A 22,206-nucleotide genomic window follows, 5' to 3' on the forward strand; every position below is an offset into this window, starting at 1 on the left:
TTTAGAACACTTTTTGCCAACTAATAATTGTCGTTCAAATAAAATCACCTTCTTCTTTCGACAAATTTTGTTAGATATACTAAGTAAGATGTCTACATATGTTAAAATATATATATATATACACACACACACGAGGTCTGTTAGAAAAGTATCGGACCTTTTTATTTTTTGCAAAAACCATATGGATTTGAATCACGTGTGATTGCATCAGCCAAGCTTGAACCTTCGTGCGCATGCGTGAGTTTTTTCACGCCTGTCGGTTGCATCATTCGCCTGTGAGCAGGCTTTGTGTGAGCAGTGGTCCACCCCTCTCATCGGATTTTTATTGCGAATAAATGTCTGAACGATTTGGAGCTTTGCTGCATCAATTTTTTCCAGAAACTGTGAGAGACCTCCAGGTGGACACCATTCGGAAAATTCAGATGGCTTTCAGGGACCATTTTATGAGGATTACACAGATTAAGGAGTGCTCCAGCCGGTTTAAAGACCGCCCACAGCGTCTGAGAGCGCGGCGCACTCCGAGCGCCGATCGACAGGCTGACACCCCGCTGAAACAACCAGATCATTTCCAACGTGAAGGCTTTGTTGATCCGGGACGTCGTCTGACTTCCACAAAAATGGCAGAAGACGTGGATATCAAGACTTTTTTGGCACCTTCCACTGTTACAGGAGTTTTTTGTCCTGTGAGGCTTCATCACAGCATTGCTTTGCGCCATGCGGCTCCACTGTGACGCGCAAAATTCCTCCGCTCCTCTTTCCATGACAAAAACTCCTGTAACAGTGAAATGTGCCGTTCATTTCCACACTGGACGCTGTGCTGATCCGGGACGTCGTCTGACTTCCACAGGAATTGCGGAAGACGTGGACATCTGCACTTTTTCGGCACATTGAGACAGACGTGCGGAGGAATTCCACGCGTCGCGGTGGAGCCGCATGGCGCAAAGCAACGCCGTGATGAAGCCTCACAGGACATGTCCTGGCATGTCCAGCTCATTCACAATTTCTTGGATAGTCACACGACTGAAAAGACACCGAAAGCCGTCTAAAAGCCGTCCTGTGAGACCAACACAGAGGTGATTTTGTCCCGCGCCATTCGCGGCTCCGTGGCGCATCCCTCCGCTTCTCTTTCCATGAAAAAAACTCCTGTAACAGTGGATTGTGCCGAAAAAGTCTTGATGTCCACGTCTTCTGCCATTTTTGTGGAAGTCAGACGACGTCCCGGATCAACAAAGCCTTCACGTTGGAAATGATCTGGTTGTTTCAGCGGGGTGTCAGCCTGTCGATCGGCGCTCGGAGTGCGCCGCGCTCTCAGACGCTGTGGGCGGTCTTTAAACCAACTGGAGCACTCTTTAATCTGTGTAATCCCCATAAAATTATCTCTGAAAGCCATCTGAATTTTCTGAATGGTGTCCACCTGGAGGTCTCTCTCAGTTTCTGGAAAAATTTGATGCAGCAAAGCTCCAAATCGTTCAGACATTTATTCGCAATAAAAATCTGATGAGAGGGGTGGACCACTGCTCACACAAAGCCTGCTCACAGGCGAATGACGCAACCGACAGGTGTGAAAAAACTCATGCATGCGCACGAAGGTTCAAGCTTGGCTGATGCAATCACACGTGATTCAAATCCATATGGTTTTTGCAAAAAAATGAAAAGGTCGGATACTTTTCTAACAGACCTCGTATATTATATATATATATATATATATATATATATATATATATATATATATATATATATATAATTAAGTTATGGTTATTAATTTAAAGGACAAGTTCAGCTTTTTTAAGCAAGCCTATTCGTGGGGGGGGGGGGGGGGGGGGCAGGGGGTCATCTCTTCACTTGGGATAAATTTAATTTAATCAGTGCATTATTTATGAATGCAAACACTGAATTCATTCCCTAGTCAGTCAGGGTCAACACAGCAGATCCGGTACAGATGCATATGGAAGTAAATCTGTGCCATCAGAGTGTGAATTTGAATTTTGTCAGCATCAAAATCATAGTTTGAAGTTGAATTTCTAAGGTTGAATTTGTTTAGCATCAAAATATTCAGCCTTAAAAACTTCAACCTAAGGAAAAGAAATTCAACCTCAAAAAAATAGAAAAGCAGGGAGAATCAATCGATCCCTGTCTCAATCATCCAACCATCAGCAATGTAGTCTTGTTGTCTTCTTATTTCGATCTGATCTCTGTGTCACATGACCAATGGAGCAAAACGGCATTGGCTGAATGTATTACATCTTCTTCTTTCGATTTGGTCTTTGTGTCACATGACCAGTGGAGCAAAACGTGATCGGCTGAACATCGGATGACTGAGACAGGGGTCAATTGCTTCTTGCTGCTTTTCTATTTTTTGAGGTTGAATTTTTTTTTTTAGGTTGATTTTTTTTTTTTTAGATTGAAGTTTATAAGGCTGAATATTTTGATGCTAAACAAATTCAACCTTAGAAATTCAAATTCAAACTCTGATTTTGATGCTAAAAAAAAAAAAATTCACCCTTATAAACTAAAATTCAAACTGTTGCACTACCACTCTCCTGTTGCACCCAAGACGTCAAAATGTGCATGTGCAGCGTTGTTGGTCAGGTCAATGAGAGGGTACTAAGTTGTAGTCAGCCCTAAAAATCAAAAAGCATTTGTTGGAGCAAAGAACATGACATAATTTGCATGACCAGTTTATATTTTTGTTCAGTTTATCCAACATCATAGTAAAACCAGCAGTTTCAAGTTTTCAGGTTTACAATGCACACACTCACAATGAAACAGAAATTACTTGAAATGTTCTTCTTAGAGGCCTAACAAAAGAGCACTTGCACAACTTTTACAGTTATTAATGTAGACAACAATATGCAAAATGAGATGAAAGCCGTTTTCACTTCCACTCTGAATTCCTGTCATGAAATCTCTGGGAATTGCTCAGATTCATGGAACTTGTTTCTGGAGAGGCAAAGAAACAGTGCAGTACACAGTCTGCTGGCAGACAGGCTGTCGGCAGCCACAGCGCTCCTTTAATAAGATTAGACGTGGATTAAGCAGACGCACAGCGTGCTAGACCTGTTCTCCATAATGAAAGACAACAATGCCTCAGTGCATAATCTCAACAGGCACCAGGGAAATGACAGCCTGTGGAATACTAAAATGATTTCTGAGCAGAGAGAGAGGAAAAAACAAGCACAGAAGTTGTATGCTGTATTCTGTTTCATTATAAGTCTGACAACAGTTTGGTTGTATTCATTTGTGGTTTGAACTTCATGATTTGAGATGAAATCATGTCAGCTTTCTTTCACAATCTCACTGCATCTTTATAGAAGGTTTACAAGTGTTGCATCACGTCCTGTCATGTAATAAACCACAACTGCTTCTGCCATGCTCGAATCACACAGCACTGGCAGAATTTGCCTGTTAAATAAGTGCAAATGGAATATGCAAACGTTTCCAAACTCACAACAAGAACAGGAACTGTGTGAAAACAGTTTTCTTTTGTAGGGCTAGTGTGTTGTGTGTGCGTGTGTGAGTGCATGGCAGGTTCTTCATTGATTTTTCTGCTCACCTCTGAGCCACCGTAACAAGAAGTGGTCGTGCTGTGCAGGAAGTTGAGGAAAAATGTCTTGAATCCTCTCTTTAAACTAACCAGAGACACACATAAACATGACCAGCAAACATTGCATATTGGAGCAAATTAACTGGGGAACACATTAATATTTTGAAGCAATCCTCAAGGAAATATTTAACTGTTAGAATATGGCTGCAGTTATGACTTTGAAAATTAAATATAACAGTCACGATGAATACAGTACTTCTTTGTTGCTTTTTAATCCACTGTGGAGCTGTTCTATTCAGGTTACACAATTTTGTTTTGTAATACAGCTTGTGACTTGGTGGCTTAATTACACACAGTTCTGCACAAATTGGTCGTGGTCATCAACAATGCCCGGCTGCTCACAGGCAATAAAACGGGTCTCATCATAACATGGAACTGTTTATGCTATCTCACAAAATCAAAATGTTTACACGAATCTGTCAATTCGTTTTTCACTTCATGATTTAGTCCAATGGCATTCTGTCACACCTCCTTTAAAAAAAGGAAAAAAAAACTTGCCCCAAACTCCCCAAGGTCCCTTCCCTGATAATTTGGTCTAATTTTTTTGTAATTCATGTTTTTAATGGGAATTTTCACTTGGTGCAGGACAATCACACAACGCTTTCCAGCATCAACAAGCAGGGCTCCCATGCGCAAATGAAAAGCATCAATAGCTCTACAAGGCATGGAAGCTCTTAGAAAGAAAAAAAAACATAATTAAATACAGAATGAATAAAATAAAATAAAATACCAGAGGCAAGAAAATCAGCTGTCGTCCCGCTGACGGGCAGCAACAGCAATGCAAGACCAAAATGACAACCAATTTGGTGCTGTGGTACCATCCTTTGTTATAATGCAAACATTTGCATGAAGCTGTCTTTATCATCATATTTATCCGTTCTTTAATCTGTGGAGCTTTGGGGTTTTCCAGTGTTTCAGAATAATCCTAGCTGCCACTGAAACCCCAACCACGATAAAAGAGAATTTTCCTTGTCCTTTATCACCCAGTAAACAGTCTGGTACAGAATAGTAAAGTTCTTTGTAAGCAAAAACAAAACAAAACCTACTGAGAGGGAAACCCAAAAGGCAAGATTCATCCTTTAGTTTTGACTGTACTTGTTTGAACCGGTTTCACTTCTTTACACTACTGCCACAAACCCGGTGATTTATCGAGCTATGACTACTACTGGGGGTGGCTCTAGTCTGACATCCTCTTCTTTAAGCTCTAAAATATAAGTAGTTTAACAAAACTCAAAAGTTTCCCAGAGAAACCTGTTTAAATCAACCAGCAAGTGAAATCCCCCAAATATTCAACTTCTGTGATACGACACTAAAAAGCAATAAATATTCACAAAAACCATAACAAAGTAATTTTCAATTTTTTGGACAACGAAACAAAGACCCAATAAGTAAAGTTTCCCCTTATATAAAAAAAAAAAATTAACCCTATCATTGAAATGACACTTTTAAACGGGTTTTAAAAACGGTTTTTTGAAGCGCACCATTTAATTAAGGAACTGTTTTCTTCTGCTTCTTTTTCTTCTCAATATGATGATGTTGCTGTAAATCGTACCTGCTGTAGCGCCTCGGCTTGTTTCGGACTCAGATCTCCGACTCTTCCGCTCATGTCGGCGTCCGAACGACGACAAATAAGTGATAAAACACCCCTAATATAATTACATTCAACCCGAGAGAGAGACGCTGCTGTTGCTGTTGCTGTTGCTAACCGTGACTGGAGGATTTCTGCTTCCCCATGATGCTCCACGGCAGCTTGTCTCGGGAGCGCGCGCCACCTTCCTCACAATAAACTTAAACGCAGGCTAAAAAAATAAACAAATAAATAAATATATACCTTGACTAAATCAACCTTAATATAAATATACCTAAACTAAATCAAAACACTTCGTCCCATTCATAGGCTCATGTACCTCCCCCCTGCCAACATGTAACAGCATGTCATCTGTGCTGCAAGACTGGTTTGAAATGAATTTCAGACATAAATAAGACACTACACTGGATTAGCCAAGTAAACATTATTATTATTTTTGCAAACTATGCCTCTGTAATTTGTCAGTGAGTCTCCAGCTTCTGCAGCATGAGAAGTAGCTCATTTTATTGTTTTACATTGTTAATTCTAGACTTTGAACTACATAGTGCGAGGATGTTGCCTCTCCAAAATGTGGTGGATTTTATTCTTTACATTTTTCCATATGTTTTTACACGAATCACTCAACAAAAATATAAACGCAACACTTTTGGTTTTGCTCCCATTTTGTATGAGATGAACTCAAACATCTAAAACTTTTTCCACATACCCAATATCACCATTTCCCTCAAATATTGTTCACAAATCAGTCTAAATTTGTGATAGTGAGCACTTCTCCTTTGCTGAGATAATCCATCCCACCTCACAGGTGTGCCATACCAAGATGCTGATTAGACACCATGATTAGTGCACAGGTGTGCCTTAGACTGCCCACAATAAAAGGCCACTCTGAAAGGTGCAGTTTTATCACACAGCACAATGCCACAGATGTCGCAAGATTTGAGGGAGCGTGCAATTGGCATGCTGACAGCAGGAATGTCAACCAGAGCTGTTGCTCGTGTATTGAATGTTCATTTCTCTACCATAAGCCGTCTCCAAAGTCGTTTCAGAGAATTTGGCAGTACATCCAACCAGCCTCACAACCGCAGACCACGTGTAACCACACCAGCCCAGGACCTCCACATCCAGCATGTTCACCTCCAAGATCATCTGAGACCAGCCACTTGGTCAGCTGCTGGAACAATCGGTTTGCATAACCAAAGAATTTCTGCACAAACTGTCAGAAACCGTCTCAGGGAAGCTCATCTGCATGCTCCTCGTCCTCATCGGGGTCTCGACCTGACTCCAGTTCATCGTCGTAACCGACTTGAGTGGGCAAATGCTCACATTCGCTGGCATTTGGCACGTTGGAGAGGTGTTCTCTTCACGGATGATGCGAAGGAGATGTGTTGCACTGCATGAGGCAAATGGTGGTCACACCAGATACTGACTGGTATCCCCCCCAATAAAACAAAACTGCACCTTTCAGAGTGGCCTTTTATTGTGGGCAGTCTAAGGCACACCTGTGCACTAATCATGGTGTCTAATCAGCATCTTGATATGGCACACCTGTGAGGTGGGATGGATTATCTCAGCAAAGGAGAAGTGCTCACTATCACAGATTTAGACTGGTTTGTGAACAATATTTGAGGGAAATGGTGATATTGTGTATGTGGAAAAAGTTTTAGATCTTTGAGTTCATCTCATACAAAATGGGAGCAAAACCAAAAGTGTTGCGTTTATATTTTTGTTGAGTATAAAATACACGCAATTAAAAAAAATTGAGAATAAAAACAGCAGGTGGCAGTAATATAACACTAAGGCCGGCAATAGTCGCTAAAACACGAATGAAGAAGACAGCAGGATTTACATTCTTTGGCGAACCAACGAAGAAGAAGTTAGCGGCAGCTTTTTGTGAACGATGGCTGACAGTTGACTGTTTTCACAGTTTTGTGCTTTTTGTCGTCAGTTGTTGTTTGGGACATGAGACATCTCGTTGTGTGTGTGCCGTTAGCGCTGCTCCTGCTGCTGGGCCCGGTGTCAGCTGAGCAAGTCGCTCTACTGGAGGTTTTCCTAGAGCGGAGGCCCGAAGCTAGCGCGCTGCTACATGGAGATGTGGTGGAGTCCAGTCGGGCTGCCGCCGCCGCCTCCGACCAGCACCTGCAGGGAGACCTGGTCCTGGTGAGGTCTTACAGCTTCGCATTACCTCCGCCAACGAAGTTAGAGAAGGTTATATTTTCAGCCTGTTTCTCTGAACAACCTGGAGCCCACACTTTTTCATACATCGTTATTAAAGTTTTACAGAAGATAGACAAGAAGTAATTCAGTTTGCCAGGTCAAAGTCAGGAAAAATCTTGAAAATGGGAAAAATCCCTATCCATCCTTTTACATTGAACGAATTTTAAAAAATTCATAACTGTCAAAAAAGACCACATTTCTTTAATATTGGAGAGCGTTATGTAAAACCACAATTCCAATGAAGTTGGGACATTGTGTGAAATATAAATAACAGAATACAATGATTAGCAAATCCTCTTCAACCTATATTCAAGTGAATACACCACAAAGACAAGATATTTAATGTTCAAATTGATAGATTTTTTTGTTTTTGTGAAAATATTTGTTCATTTTGAAATAGATGGTTGAAACACATTTCCAAAAAAGCTGGGACAGTGGCAACAAAAGACTGGGAAAGTTGATGAATGCTCAAAGAACACCTGTTTAGAACATTCCACAGGTGAATAGGTTAATTGGAAACAGGTGAGTGTCATGATTGGGTATAAAAGGAACATCCCCAAAAGGCTCAGCCATTCACAAGCAAAGATGGGGTGAGGTCACCACTTTCAATTTAAATTTTCAATTTATTTTCCTTTATACAACCCCTGGCAAAAATTATGGAATCACCGGCCTCGGAGGATGTTCATTCAGTTGTTTAATTTTGTAGAAAAAAGCAGCTCACAGACATGACACAAAACTAAAGTCATTTCAAATGGCAACTTTCTGGCTTTAAGAAGCACTATAAGAAATCAAGAAAAAAAAATTGTGGCAGTCAGAAACGGTTAGTTTTTTATACCAAGCAGAGGGAAAAAAATATGGAATCACTCAGTTCTGAGGAAAAAATTATGGAATCATGAAAAACAAAAGAACGCTCCAACACATCACTAGTATTTTGTTGCACCACCTCTGGCTTTTATAACAGCTTGCAGTCTCTGGGGCATGGACTTAATGAGTGACAAACAGTACTCTTCATCAATCCGGCTCCAACTTTCTCTGATTGCTGTTGCCAGATCAGCTTTGCAGGTTGGAGCCTTGTCATGGACCATTTTCTTCAACTTCCACCAAAGATTTTCAGTTGGATTAAGATCCGGACTATTTGCAGGCCATGACATTGACCCTATGTGTCTTTTTGCAAGGAATGTTTTCACAGTTTTTGCTCTATGGCAAGATGCATTATCATCTTGAAAAATGATTTCATCATCACCAAACATCCTTTCAATTGATGGGATAAGAAAAGTGTCCAAAATATCAACGTAAACTTGTGCATTTATTGATGTAATGACAGCCATCTCCCCAGTGCCTTTACCTGACATGCAGCCGCATATCATCAATGACTGTGGATATTTACATGTTCTCTTCAGGCAGTCATCTTTATAAATCTCATTGGAACGGCACCAAACAAAAGTTCCAGCATCATCACCTTGCCCAATGCAGATTCGAGATTCATCAATCAATCAATCAATTTTATTTATATAGCGCCAAATCACAACAAACAGTTGCTCCAAGGCGTTTTATATTGTAAGGCAAGGCCATACAATAATTACGTAAAAACCCCAACGGTCAAAACGACCCCCTGTGAGCAAGCACTTGGCGACAGTGGGAAGGAAAAACTCCCTTTTAACAGGAAGAAACCTCATCCTGGGCACGCTGCTGGTCATTCGAAGTTTATTTGACTCAATTTGCTATGATCTGTATCTTAATATGAATAATGGTGATTAATGAGTGTGACGTGTTTTGTGTCAGTGTCTGCGAGTGCTGCCGTGTCACCACGAGTACCACAGAGACTGTGTGGACCCCTGGCTGCTGCTGCAGCACACTTGCCCTCTGTGCAAACGCAGCATCCTCAGTAAGTTCACCGGCACCGCGTCAATCAATCAATCAATCAATCAATTTTTTTATATAGCGCCAAATCACAACAAACAGTTGCCCCAAGGCGCTTTATATTGTAAGGCAAGGCCATACAATAATTATGTAAAACCCCAACGGTCAAAATGACCCCCTGTGAGCAAGCACTTGGCTACAGTGGGAAGGAAAAACTCCCTTTTAACAGGAAGAAACCTCCAGCAGAACCAGGCTCAGGGAGGGGCAGTCTTCTGCTGGGACTGGTTGGGGCTGAGGGAGAGAACCAGGAAAAAGACATGCTGTGGAGGGGAGCAGAGATCAATCACTAATGATTAAATGCAGAGTGGTGCATACAGAGCAAAAAGAGAAAGAAACACTCAGTGCATCATGGGAACCCCCCAGCAGTCTAAGTCTATAGCAGCATAACTAAGGGATGGTTCAGGGTCACCTGATCCAGCCCTAACTATAAGCTTTAGCAAAAAGGAAAGTTTTAAGCCTAATCTTAAAAGTAGAGAGGGTGTCTGTCTCCCTGATCTGAATTGGGAGCTGGTTCCACAGGAGAGGAGCCTGAAAGCTAAAGGCTCTGCCTCCCATTCTACTCTTACAAACCCTAGGAACTACAAGTAAGCCTGCAGTCTGAGAGCGAAGCGCTCTATTGGGGTGATATGGTACTATGAGATCCCTAAGATAAGATGGGACCTGATTATTCAAAACCTTATAAGCAAGAAGAAGAATTTTAAATTCTATTCTAGAATTAACAGGAAGCCAATGAAGAGAGGCCAATATGGGTGTGATATGCTCTCTCCTTCTAGTCCCCGTTAGTACTCTAGCTGCAGCATTTTGAATTAACTGAAGGCTTTTCAGGGAACTTTTAGGACAACCTGATAATAATGAATTACAGTAGTCCAGTCTAGAGGAAATAAATGCATGAATTAGTTTTTCAGCATCACTCTGAGACAAGACCTTTCTAATTTTAGAGCTATTGCGTAAATGCAAAAAAAGCAGTCCTACATATTTGTTTAATATGCACTTTGAATGACATATCCTGATCAAAAATGACTCCAAGATTTCTCACAGTATTACTAGAGGTCAGGGTAATGCCATCCAGAGTAAGGATCTGGTTAGACACCATGTTTCTAAGATTTGTGTGGCCAAGTACAATAACTTCAGTTTTATCTGAGTTTAAAAGCAGGAAATTAGAGGTCATCCATGTCTTTATGTCTGTAAGACAATCCTGCAGTTTAGCTAATCGGTGTGTGCCCTCTGGCTTCATGGATAGATAAAGCTGGGTATCATCTGCGTAACAATGAAAATTTAAGCAATGCTGTCTAATAATACTGCCTAAGGGAAGCATGTATAAAGTGAATAAAATTGGTCCTAGCACAGAACCTTGTGGAACTCCATAATTAACCTTAGTCTGTGAAGAACATTCCCCATTTACATGAACAAATTGTAATCTATTAGATAAATATGATTCAAACCACCGCAGTGCAGTGTCTTTAATACCTATGGCATGCTCTAATCTCTGTAATAAAATTTTATGGTCAACAGTATCAAAAGCAGCACTGAGGTCTAACAGAACAAGCACAGAGATGAGTCCACTGTCTGCGGCCATAAGAAGATCATTTGTAACCTTCACTAATGCTGTTTCTGTACTATGATGAATTCTAAAACCTGACTGAAACTCTTCAAATAGACCATTCCTCTGCAGATGATCAGTTAGCTGTTTTACAACTACCCTTTCAAGAATTTTTGAGAGAAAAGGAAGGTTGGAGATTGGTCTATAATTAGCTAAGATAGCTGGGTCAAGTGATGGCTTTTTAAGTAATGGTTTAATTACTGCCACCTTAAAAGCCTGTGGTACATAGCCAACTAATAAAGATAGATTGATCATATTTAAGATCGAAGCATTAAATAATGGTAGGGCTTCCTTGAGCAGCCTGGTAGGAATGGGGTCTAATAGACATGTTGATGGTTTGGATGAAGTAACTAATGAAAATAACTCAGACAGAACAATCTGAGAGAAAGAGTCTAACCAAATACCGGCATCACTGAAAGCAGCCAAAGATAACGATACGTCTTTGGGATGGTTATGAGTAATTTTTTCTCTAATAGTTAAAATTTTATTAGCAAAGAAAGTCATGAAGTCATTACTAGTTAAAGTTAAAGGAATACTCGGCTCAATAGAGCTCTGACTCTTTGTCAGCCTGGCTACAGTGCTGAAAAGAAACCTGGGGTTGTTCTTATTTTCTTCAATTAGTGATGAGTAGTAAGATGTCCTAGCTTTACGGAGGGCTTTTTTATAGAGCAACAGACTCTTTTTCCAGGCTAAGTGAAGATCTTCTAAATTAGTGAGACGCCATTTCCTCTCCAACTTACGGGTTATCTGCTTTAAGCTGCGAGTTTGAGAGTTATACCACAGAGTCAGGCACTTCTGATTTAAAGCTCTCTTTTTCAGAGGAGCTACAGCATCCAAAGTTGTCTTCAGTAAGGATGTAAAACTATTGATGAGATACTCTATCTCACTTACAGAGTTTAGGTAGCTACTCTGCACTGTGTTGGTATATGGCATTAGAGAACATAAAGAACTTTTCACTGAATATGACTTTCATCCAGTCATCCACAGTCCACGATTGCTTTTCCTTAGCCAATTGTAACCTTGTTTTTTTTCTGTTTAGGTGTTAATGATGGCTTTCGTTTAGCTTTTCTGTATGTAAATCCCATTTCCTTTAGGCGGTTTCTTACAGTTAGGTCACAGATGTTGACTCCAGGTTCCTCCCATTCATTCCTCATTTATTTTGTTGTGCATTTTCGATTTTTGAGACATATTGCTTTAAGTTTTCTGTCTTGACGCTTTGACGTCTTCCTTGGTCTACCAGTATGTTTGCCTTTTACAACCTTCCCATATTGTTTGTATTTGGTCCAGAGTTTAGACACAGCTGACTGTGAACAACCAACATCTTTTGCAACATTGCATGATGATTTATCCTCTTTTAAGAGTTTGATAATCCTCTCCTTTGTTTCAATTGACATCTCTTGTGTTGGAGCCATGATTCATGTCAGTCCACTTGGTCCAACAGCTCTCCAAGGTGTGATCACTCCTTTTTAGATGCAGACTAATGAGCAGATCTGACTTGATGCAGGTGTTAATTTTGGGGATGAAAATTTACAGGGTGATTCCATAATTTATTCCTCAGAATTGAGTGATTCCATATTTTTTTTTCCCCCTGCTTGGTCTAAAAAAGTAACCGTTACTGACTGCCACAATTTTTTTTCCCTGATTTCTTATAGTGTTAAAGCCAGAAAGTTGCCATTTGAAATGACTTTAGTTTTGTGTCATGTCTGTGATCTTTTTTCTACAAAATTAAACAACTGAATGAACATCCTCTGAGGCCGGTGATTCCATAATTTTTGCCAGGGGTTGTATAGCACCAAATCACAACAGAGTTGCCTCAAGGCGCTTCACACAGGTGAGGTCTAACCTTACCAACCCCCAGAGCAACAGTGGTAAGGAAAAACTCCCTCTGAGGAAGAAACCTCAAGCAGACCAGACTCAAAGGGGTGACCCTCTGCTTGGGCCATGCTACAAACATAAATTACAGAACAATTCACGGACGAATATACAAGAATTGCTGTTGGTGCACAGGACAGGAGGGTCGCCAACACAAATACAACTCCCATCTCTGGATGGAGCTGCACCTTAAACAGAGAAAAAACAGAATCAGGCATCAGAAAGACAAAAAATACTGTATAATTTGCCAGCATTAATCGACAAGAAAAACAGAAGAAATACTAAGGTGATCGTCGGCCGCTGGCCCTAAGCTTCACTAAAAGACCCAGAATTTAGGTAAAGTTGAGGCCGCGGCCCGCTCCAATTACTAATAATATGAATTAAGAGTAAAAAATGTAAAACAAAACTGTACCAGTATGCTAGCCATATGAAAGGGAAAAGAAGTGCGTCTTAAGTCTGGGCTTGAAAGTCTCCACGGAATCTGATTGTTTTATTGACGCAGGGAAACCATTCCACAGAACAGGGGCACAATAAGAGAAAGCTCTGTGACCCGCAGACTTCTTATTCACCCTAGGGACACAAAGTAGTCCTGCACCCTGAGAACGTAAAGCCTGGGCCGGTACATAAGGTTTAATTAGGTCAGCTAGGTAGGGAGGTGCCAGTCCATGAATATTTTTATAGGTTAGTAGCAGAACCTTACAATCTGATCTCACTGGGACAGGAAGCCAGCGATGAGATGCCAAAATGGGTGTAATGTGGTCAGACTTTCTGCTTTGTGTCAAAAGTCTGGCTGCAGCATTTTGAACCAATTGGAGAGCCTTAATGCTAGACTGCAATAAACCCAAAAATAGAACATTGCAGTAGTCCAATCTAGAAGTGATAAATGCATGGATCAGGGTCTCAGCATCAGCCATAGACAGGATGGGATGAATCTTCGCTATATTTCACAGGTGGAAGAAAGCAGTCCTAGTAATATTTCTAATATGGAGGCCAAAGGACAATGAAGGATCAAAAATTACCCCAAGGTTCCTCACTTTGTCAGTGTGATGTATGACACATGAGTGTTAACTGATCAAATTGATGCCGATGTCTCACTGGACCAAGAACCATCATTTCAGTCTTATCAGAGTTTAAAAGTAGGAAGTTTCTAGACATCCAACTTCTCACTGCTGCAAGGCAATCGTCTAAGGATTTTATGTGAACGAGATTACCAGCAGTTATCGACATATTTAACAGTATCATCTGCATAGCAGTGAAAGGTAATCCCAAAACGCCGCAATATGTGCCCAAGGGGTGCTATATAAAGGGAGAAAAGCAGGGGGCCTAAGACAGACCTCTGTGGAACCCCAAATTTCATGTCACAAAGGTTAGAGGTTGTGTTACTGTACAAAACACAGTGAGAACAACTGGTCAAGTATGACGTCAAGGGCATTCCTAGTAATCCCAAAATGATTTTCCAGCCTATCAAGTAGAATATGATGATCCACTGTATCAAATGCAGCACTGAGATCTAACAGCAACAGAACCATAGTGGTGTCCGAATCCATTGTAAGCAGATCATTCACCACTTTAGTGAGAGCCGTCTCTGTTGAATGATATTTTCTAAAAGCAGACTGCAGTGGCTCAAAGAGATTATTCTCAGTAAGATAGTCTACGAGCTGCTGTGACACCACTTTTTCCAGAATTTTAGAGCAAAATGATAGATTTGATATCGGCCGATAGTTTTTCAGTACACTAGGGTCAAGATTAGGTTTCTTAAGGAATGGTTTAATCACTGCAGATTTGAAACATTTAGGAACAGATCCAGAAGTTAAAGAAAGATGAATAATTTCCAGCACAATCGGCCCAAGAGTGGGCCACATGTCCTTAAACAGTTTTGTTGGTATAGGATCAAATAAATAGGTTGTGCTTTTTGTTGACATTACGAGTTTCGTCAGCATGCATAGAGATACTATCAAATTCTGTAAATCTAGGTAATACCTCAGTAGTAGCACCCACCTCAATAGCGGGGTGTAGTGGCTGGGTTAAGGCATGCTGGGATATGTTCAACCTAATGTCATGTATTTTCTTCTCAAAGTAATCAAGGAAATCTTGTGCTGTAAAAGGAGAGCGAGCTACAGGTGGTTGTCCATGAATAAGAGTTGCCACCGTGTCGAACAAGAACTTTGAGTTATGCTTGTTTTTGTTGAGCAAATCAGAGTAGTAGGTCCACTTTGTAGCCAATAATGCATGCTTGTAGTCTAAGATAGCATCACGCCACGCAAGGTGGAGTACTTCTAATTTTGAACGATGCCATTTCCATTCTAGACTGCGAGTGTGATTTAGGGGAGCGCGGTTTCAACACAGGTGGTGCAGTCATGTCGAGTGTAGTTTTGAGCACTGAGTTTAAACTGTCCACAAGTCTGTCTACTGACTGTGTATTTGTCAAAAATGAGGCTAAGACATCAGGCAGTCTAGCTTCTAGTTCAGTCTTAGTTGAGGAGTTGATGCATTGCTGCAGTGATAAATAAGGTTGTTGTTCCACTAAACACGGCAGCAAAACTGTAAACTTGAGTGATCAGAGACCACTGATGTAAGAGGCATGATGTCAATATTCATGACAGCAATACCACGTGTGAGAACCAGATCCAGGGTATTTCCACTAATGTGCGTCGAATCTCGAATGCATTGCCGAAATCCTAATGCATCACAATTTCCATAAATGATTTACAGAGGGGATCAGAAGGCTTATTTATATGAACGTTAAAGTCACCAATGATCAGAATGTTATCTGCACTAGTTGACAAGTTAGAGATGAATGCACCAAATTCATCTAAGAATTCAGAATATGGGCCAGGAGGCCTATATACAGTGACAAAGTAATACGGCTGATTTTTTTTTTTTTTTTTCTTCTGACCTTGGCAATGCGTAATATCCTGAGCAGAGCGGAGAATCAGATGCTCAAACGAGTTATATTTGTGACCCCCAACAGCTAATAAGCTAAACCTAGATTTATAAATAAGAGCAACACCCCCGCCTTGCTTTGCATCACGAGGGACGTGACTAAATGTATATGCTGGTGGGCAGGTTTCATTTAAGGGGAGGACAGCTGTAGGTTTAAGCCAGGTTTCACATAACCCAATCATATCTAAGTGATGATCAATAATTAAATCATTAATCAACAATGATTTTGAGGACAGTGACCTTATGTTAATGAGACCCACTTTAAGGATCTCAGTGGGGTTGACAGTTGAACTGTTTGGGTTTAGGGGTGATTCCAGAGTGGCATATATAAGATGCCTAGAAGTAGGTTTAGGTTTGAGACATTCCACGCGCGTTGTAGGTAGCAGACACGAAATCTTTATTGCTGGAACAACCATTGGGCCATCCACAATTTCAACATCATCCAATATAGTAATGGGTATTAAGTTCGCAAAGCATATCCCTCTATGATTTTTATGGACACGTTTACGGAAGCAGGCCACAGTCTCAACTTGTTGAATTTCCCTCCCTAGCAGATAAACTGCACTATCACAATAGTGGATTTTCTGCACTAATTTCCCAGCTAAGCTAATGGATTCCATACCCACATTTGTCTTAAGCCTTGCAGGGTCTCTAATCACCTGCTCTGTGGCCTGCTGTAGATTCCTAATGTTACCCTCCCTGTAGAGCTCTATCTATGTTCGCAGACAAGATGGTGGTGCCTTCCCCAGTAGGGTGGAGGCCGTCCGGCTTCAGCAGGCCACGGCGGCCCCAGAACGAAGGCCAGTTATCAATAAAGCTAAAGCCTTGCTGTTGACAAAACTGTGCCAGCCACCTATTTAATGATGTCAGCCTGCTAAACACCTCATCAGTACCCCGGGAGGGGAGGAGACCAGAGACTATTAATTGATGCCGACACATCTTTCTGGCAAGGTCACAAGTCCTCTCTATGTCCATTTTTGTGACATCTTAGTGCTTCATCCTGATATCATTGGTGCCGACGTGAATAGCTATGTGACTATATCTCATGTCATGTTCCTTTGTCTGTTTTCCCTTCTGCAGCGTCAGCACCCTAAGGGATGCAGTGTCGGGAGCTCTGGCCCCAGGAATACATTTAACGTCAGCCGGTGTCTGTAACCTGACTTTGCGGGTGATAGAATCCCCTATCACTAAAGTCCGGTGTTTTGGCCTGGAGATAGCAGTGGAAGTCACTTGTGGGCTCGGCGAATTCACATCAGGTAAATCCAAGGGGGAGAACCGATTAACAGTTCGCAGTGGCGAGTGTGATCGGGGTGCCACAACCGGGCACCAAGCCCTATGGGGCTTCCTCCGCCTAGCCACAGTCCGAAAACCGTCCTCCACAGCCACCGTTTCTAGGCTGATGCTAATGGCCTGTAACTATCTAACTCCACTGCACTAAGAAGCTGCTCTAACTTATGGACACGGTTCTCTAAGAGAGCCACTCTATCTTTCAGCATCACACAGGATTTATGGAGGGTGTAAAGTAGTGTACTTTGTGCACTAGGAAATTCAAGAGTATAGCCAAGCAAGCTGCATGCGTTAACTTTTTCACGCCTGTTGATTGCATCATTTCCTGGTAAGCAGCCTTTGTGTGAGGACATGTGCTGCGCGCTCAGCGGATTTTCATTTCAAGCAAAAAGACGCAACGACTGGAGCAGCGCCGCATCAAATTTTGTCAGAAACTGGGCGACAGCCAGGTGGAAACCATTCGGATGATTCAGACGGCTTTCGGTGACGATGCTTTGGGCATCACACAGATTAAGGAGCGGTACAACCGGTTTAAAAACGTCCGCACAATGGTGGAGAGCGAGCACCGCTCCGGTCGGCCATCAACATGCTGGAATGACCAGATCATTTCCAGAGTGAATGCTGTGGTGATGCGGGACCGTCGTGTGACTATCCGAGAAATTGCGGAAGAGGTGGACATCAGCACTTTTTCGGTACATTCCACTGTGACAGAAGATTTGGCCATGAAAAGAGTGGTGGTGAAATTCATGCTGCTGCTGACGGCGGCACAAAAGTGCCTCCGTGTTGGAAGTCTCACAGCAGCATGCTGTGACATGCCCACCTCTTCCACAATTTCTCAGATTGTCACACGACTGAAAAGTCGTTTGACACAACAGTAAAGTACTAAGCTAAAGTTCACAACAGTTACACTAACAGTTAACTAACAGAAGTATATAAAAAAATGAAATGAAAAAATGAAAGCGAGGGTCTGAAGTAGCTAACGCAAGCTAACTGCTAGTGGAAATGATAGCCGGAGTAAAATAATTACAGGAGTAAAATAATTACTAATAATTAATAATTACTTAAAATTCACAGCAGTTCGACTGAAAAACTAACAGAAGTATTAACCAGGTAAAAAAAGAAACAGCTATAAAAAATAATGACGGGTGGGAAGGGAAGAGTCGACCTAGCTAGCGAAAGCTAACCGCTAGTGAATGCTAACTGCTAGCGAATTACAACAGGACTATAGTTAAATAACGTTCAGAGTAGATACAATTAATAACCATAAGAGTGCTAAACAGAAATAAAAGAAACGTATACAACCATGTGAAGTTCAGAATAGCGTCACAACAAACAATCCGTCGGAAACAAGTTGCCAGATCTGTTCATTTTTTTCCCCACAGTTGTTCACAAAGTGAACAGCTGTTAAAAAAATAGTCTAACAGTTTAAGAACAATGTTTTTCAACGTTCAATTGCAAGGAATTTAGGGATTCCATCATCTACAGTCCATAATATAATCAGAAGATTCAGAGAATCTGGAGAACTTTCTACACATTAGCGGCAAGGCCAAAAACCATCATTGAATGCCCGTGACCTTCTATCCCTCAGGCAGCACTGCATTAAAAACCGACGTGTAAAGGATCTTACCGCGTGGGCTCAGGAACACTTCAGAAAACCATTGTCAGTTAACACAGTTCGTCGCTACATTTACAAGTGCAAGTTAAAACTCTACCATGCAAAGCAAAAGCCATACATCAACAACATCCAGAAATGCCACCGCCTTCTCTGGGCCCGAGCTCATTTGAAATGGACAGATGCAAAGTGGAAAAGTGTGCTGTGGTCTGATGAGTCCACATTTCAAATTGCTTTTGGAAATCATGGACGTTGTGTCCATCGGAAAGGAAAAAGACCATCCAGATTGTTACCAGCGCGAAGTTCAAAAGCCAGCATCTGTGATGTATGATGGTGTGTTAGTGCCCATGGCATGGGCAACTTACACATCTGTAATGGCACCATCAATACTGAAAGGTACATCCAGGTTTTTGGAGCAACACATGCTGACATCCAAGCAACGTCTTTTTCAGGGACGTCCCTGCTTATTTCAGCAAGACAATGCCAAGCCACATTCTGCACGTGTTACAACAGTGTGACTTTGTAGTAAACGAGTGCGGGTACTAGACTGGCCTGCCTGATTGATCCGCATCTGATCTGTGTTGCAGATTTAGAGGATATTTGATTGTTTTTAATTTTGAAAAGCCCTTTTGATCTATAAATAATAAAAAAATATATAATTTTTAACAAGGTTAGAATTTGTGGAATTGGAAACTACTGTTGGCGGAGGTTTGCGCTCTGAGCGCGGTGCTCTAGTTAGCTATTAGTTTAATAGGCTGTTCTCTTAAGCTGACGTTTGGTTGTTGTTGACCAGGAGATAAAGCTTCTACATTTTCCAAAATAATCTTCTTTTGGTTGTTTCCGTTTGTGGTCTCCACAGCAGATCATTTGTGTCCATTTCAGCCTGTCCACAGCATGTTGTTCTGTCACACCATCCACCTGCATGTCCTCCCTCACCACCTCCATGTAACCTCTTTGATCATCTTCAGCATCCTTCTCTCCATATCCCGCACACCCCTCCTCTGTATCTGTTTGTACAGTCTGTCTCACCGCTCTCACTGTCTCCAATCCTACCTGTGCCGTTATTCTGGTATACTTATTTCCAATCCTGTACATCCTCATTTAGTGTCGAGAAAAATCACAGTATTTTAAGTTCTGCAACCTCCAGTACCACTTCCTGTCTCGTGTCACTGCCTTTAAGCCCTACAGTATACCTAAGGCCTCATTTATAAACACTGTCTATCTTCATGCAGTTTGACCATCAGAAATATCATGAAATTCAATGTGGATCATGTCCGGAATAGATGTATTGTTCAAATGTCCAAACTTTAGGCTTAATAATGACAGTTTGGGGAAACTGTTACAAGTGTGTGCGTGTGTGTGTGTGTATATATATATATATATATATATATATATATATATAGCCCCAATTTGTGCCCTGATTTCAGAAATGAGGAAATTGGGCCCATTTTCTTAACATAGCAGGCAAACTTTGCATAGGAGGCATGCTTTTCATGCGATTTGTGTTATGGCTTTATATTGCAGAGGAAAATCAGGAGGTTTCTACTCACAGAAAGATGGGTCCCTATCACTGCATGTTGTACTGGCATGTCCACAGTCACATAGAGAAGAAACTGATGAATCCACAATGCAAGTTATAGAACACTGTCATGTGGCAAATGTTTAGCTGCCTTGCTGTCAGTAGGTTCGTGATGAGGAGCCAGAGGTGAGAGGAGAAAAATATGATGATGACACCAAAGAAAAGGAGCCATGGATTGGGGTGGTGCCTGTGGAGATGGATGAAATCAAAGCCTCTACTGGGAACCAAGAGTCCTTTGCAGATACGATGGTCAACAGAGTGAGTAGTTCATCACAAATCTGTCACAGTGTCAACATTGCAAGGTAGCATTCCCCTAAACCTGAACACTTTGGGAAAATCTTACAGCTTTTCCTGTCCTGTGCACCAACTGCATTTCCTGTACAGTAGTGTTCAGAATAATAGTAGTGCGATGTGACTAAAAAGATTAATCCAGGTTTTGAGTATATTTCTTATTGTTACATGGGAAACAAGGTACCAGTAGATTCAGTAGATTCTCACAAATCCAACAAGACCAAGCATTCATGATATGCACACTCCTAAGGCTATGAAATTGGGCTATTAGTAAAAAAAAAAGTAGAAAAGGGGGTGTTCACAATAATAGTAGTGTGGCATTCAGTCAGTGAGTTTGTCAATTGTGTGGAACAAACAGGTGTGAATCAGGTGTCCCCTATTTAAGGATGAAGCCAGCACCTGTTGAACATTCTTTTCTCTTTGAAAGCCTGAGGAAAATGGGACGTTCAAGACATTGTTCAGAAGAACAGTGTAGTTTGATTAAAAAGTTGATTGGAGAGGGGAAAACCTATACGCAGGTGCAAAACATTATAGGCTGTTCATCTACAATGATCTCCAATGCTTTAAAATGGACAAAAAAAAAAGACGTGTGGAAGAAAATGGAAAACAACCATCAAAATGCATAGAAGAATAACCAGAATGGCAAAGGCTCACCCATTGATCAGCTCCAGGATGATCAAAGACAGTATGGAGTTACCTGTAAGTGCTGTGACAGTTAGAAGATGCCTGTATGAAGCTAATTTATTTGCAAGAATCCCCCGCAAAGTCCCTCTGTCAAATAAAAGACGTGCAGAAGAGGTTACAATTTGCCAAAGAACACATCAACTGGCCTAAAGAGAAATAGAGGAATATGTTGTGGACTGATGAGAGTAAAATTATTCTTTTTGGGTCCAAGGGCCACAGACAGTTTGTGAGACGACCCCCAAACTCTGAATTCAAGCCACAGTTCACAGTAAAGACAGTGAAGCATGGTGGTGCAAGCATCATTATATGGGCATGTTTCTCCTACTATGGTGTTGGGCCTATATATCACATACCAGGTATCATGGATCAGTTTGGATATGTCAAAATACTTGAAGAGGTCATGTTGCCTTATGCTGAAGAGGACATGCCCTTGAAATGGGTGTTTAAACAAGACAATGACCCCAAGCACACTAGTAAACTAGCAAAATCTTGGTTTCAAATCAACAAAATGAATGCCTTGCAGATGTGAAGAAATCATGAAAAACTGGTTATCCAACTAAATACTAGTTTAGTGATTCACAGGATTGCTAAAAAAGCAGTTTGAACATAATAGTTTTGAGTTTGTAGTGTCAACAGCAGATGCTACTATTATTGTGAACACCCCCTTTACAATCAATCAACCTTTATTTCAGACACCAAGGGGTCCATATAAAAAATACATAAAAATACATACAACACACAGACAATACAGACAACACAATGATATGAGTCTATAGTCCATACAGGCAGTTCCTCCAGTGCCTCCAGAGCTCAGAGGTAAACCGGACACTGCTATATCCAGGCATTGTCAAAACCTTTATAATTTCATTCTTTGAGACCTCAAGGCGCTTCATGAATGAATATGCAAAGTCTCTAATTGCAGCATTCAGGGTAACAACATTATTTTGCACAAACAACAAGCTGGTACTTGTCCATCAAGGCTCCTTCAGTAGTATGCGAAGAGCATCATTAT

General features: G+C 41.2%; 2 protein-coding genes across 3 annotated transcripts in view; one reads left to right on the top strand and one right to left on the bottom strand.

Moving 5' to 3' along the window:
- LOC117511160 (SEC14-like protein 2) overlaps positions 1–5,397 on the bottom strand; it is a 41,895-nt gene extending 36,498 nt beyond the window's left edge. The window contains exons 1-2 of the mRNA XM_034171142.1: positions 5,157–5,397; positions 3,554–3,629 (exon numbers count right to left, since the gene is read on the bottom strand). Coding sequence (XP_034027033.1) covers positions 3,554–3,629; positions 5,157–5,210 — 130 coding nt within the window. The 5' untranslated portion in view covers positions 5,211–5,397. The remainder of the gene's footprint in view (positions 1–3,553; positions 3,630–5,156) is intronic.
- Positions 5,398–7,048: 1,651 nt separating this feature from the next.
- rnf215 (ring finger protein 215) overlaps positions 7,049–22,206 on the top strand; it is a 32,856-nt gene continuing 17,698 nt past the window's right edge. For both annotated transcript variants that reach the window (XM_034171145.1, XM_034171146.1), the window contains exons 1-2: positions 7,049–7,349; positions 20,325–20,477. In XM_034171145.1, the coding sequence (XP_034027036.1) occupies positions 7,152–7,349; positions 20,325–20,477 (351 nt within the window). In that variant the 5' untranslated portion in view covers positions 7,049–7,151. The remainder of the gene's footprint in view (positions 7,350–20,324; positions 20,478–22,206) is intronic.

This window comes from Thalassophryne amazonica, chromosome 5, assembly GCF_902500255.1.
Source record: "Thalassophryne amazonica chromosome 5, fThaAma1.1, whole genome shotgun sequence".
Classification (NCBI taxonomy): Eukaryota; Metazoa; Chordata; class Actinopteri; order Batrachoidiformes; family Batrachoididae; genus Thalassophryne; species Thalassophryne amazonica.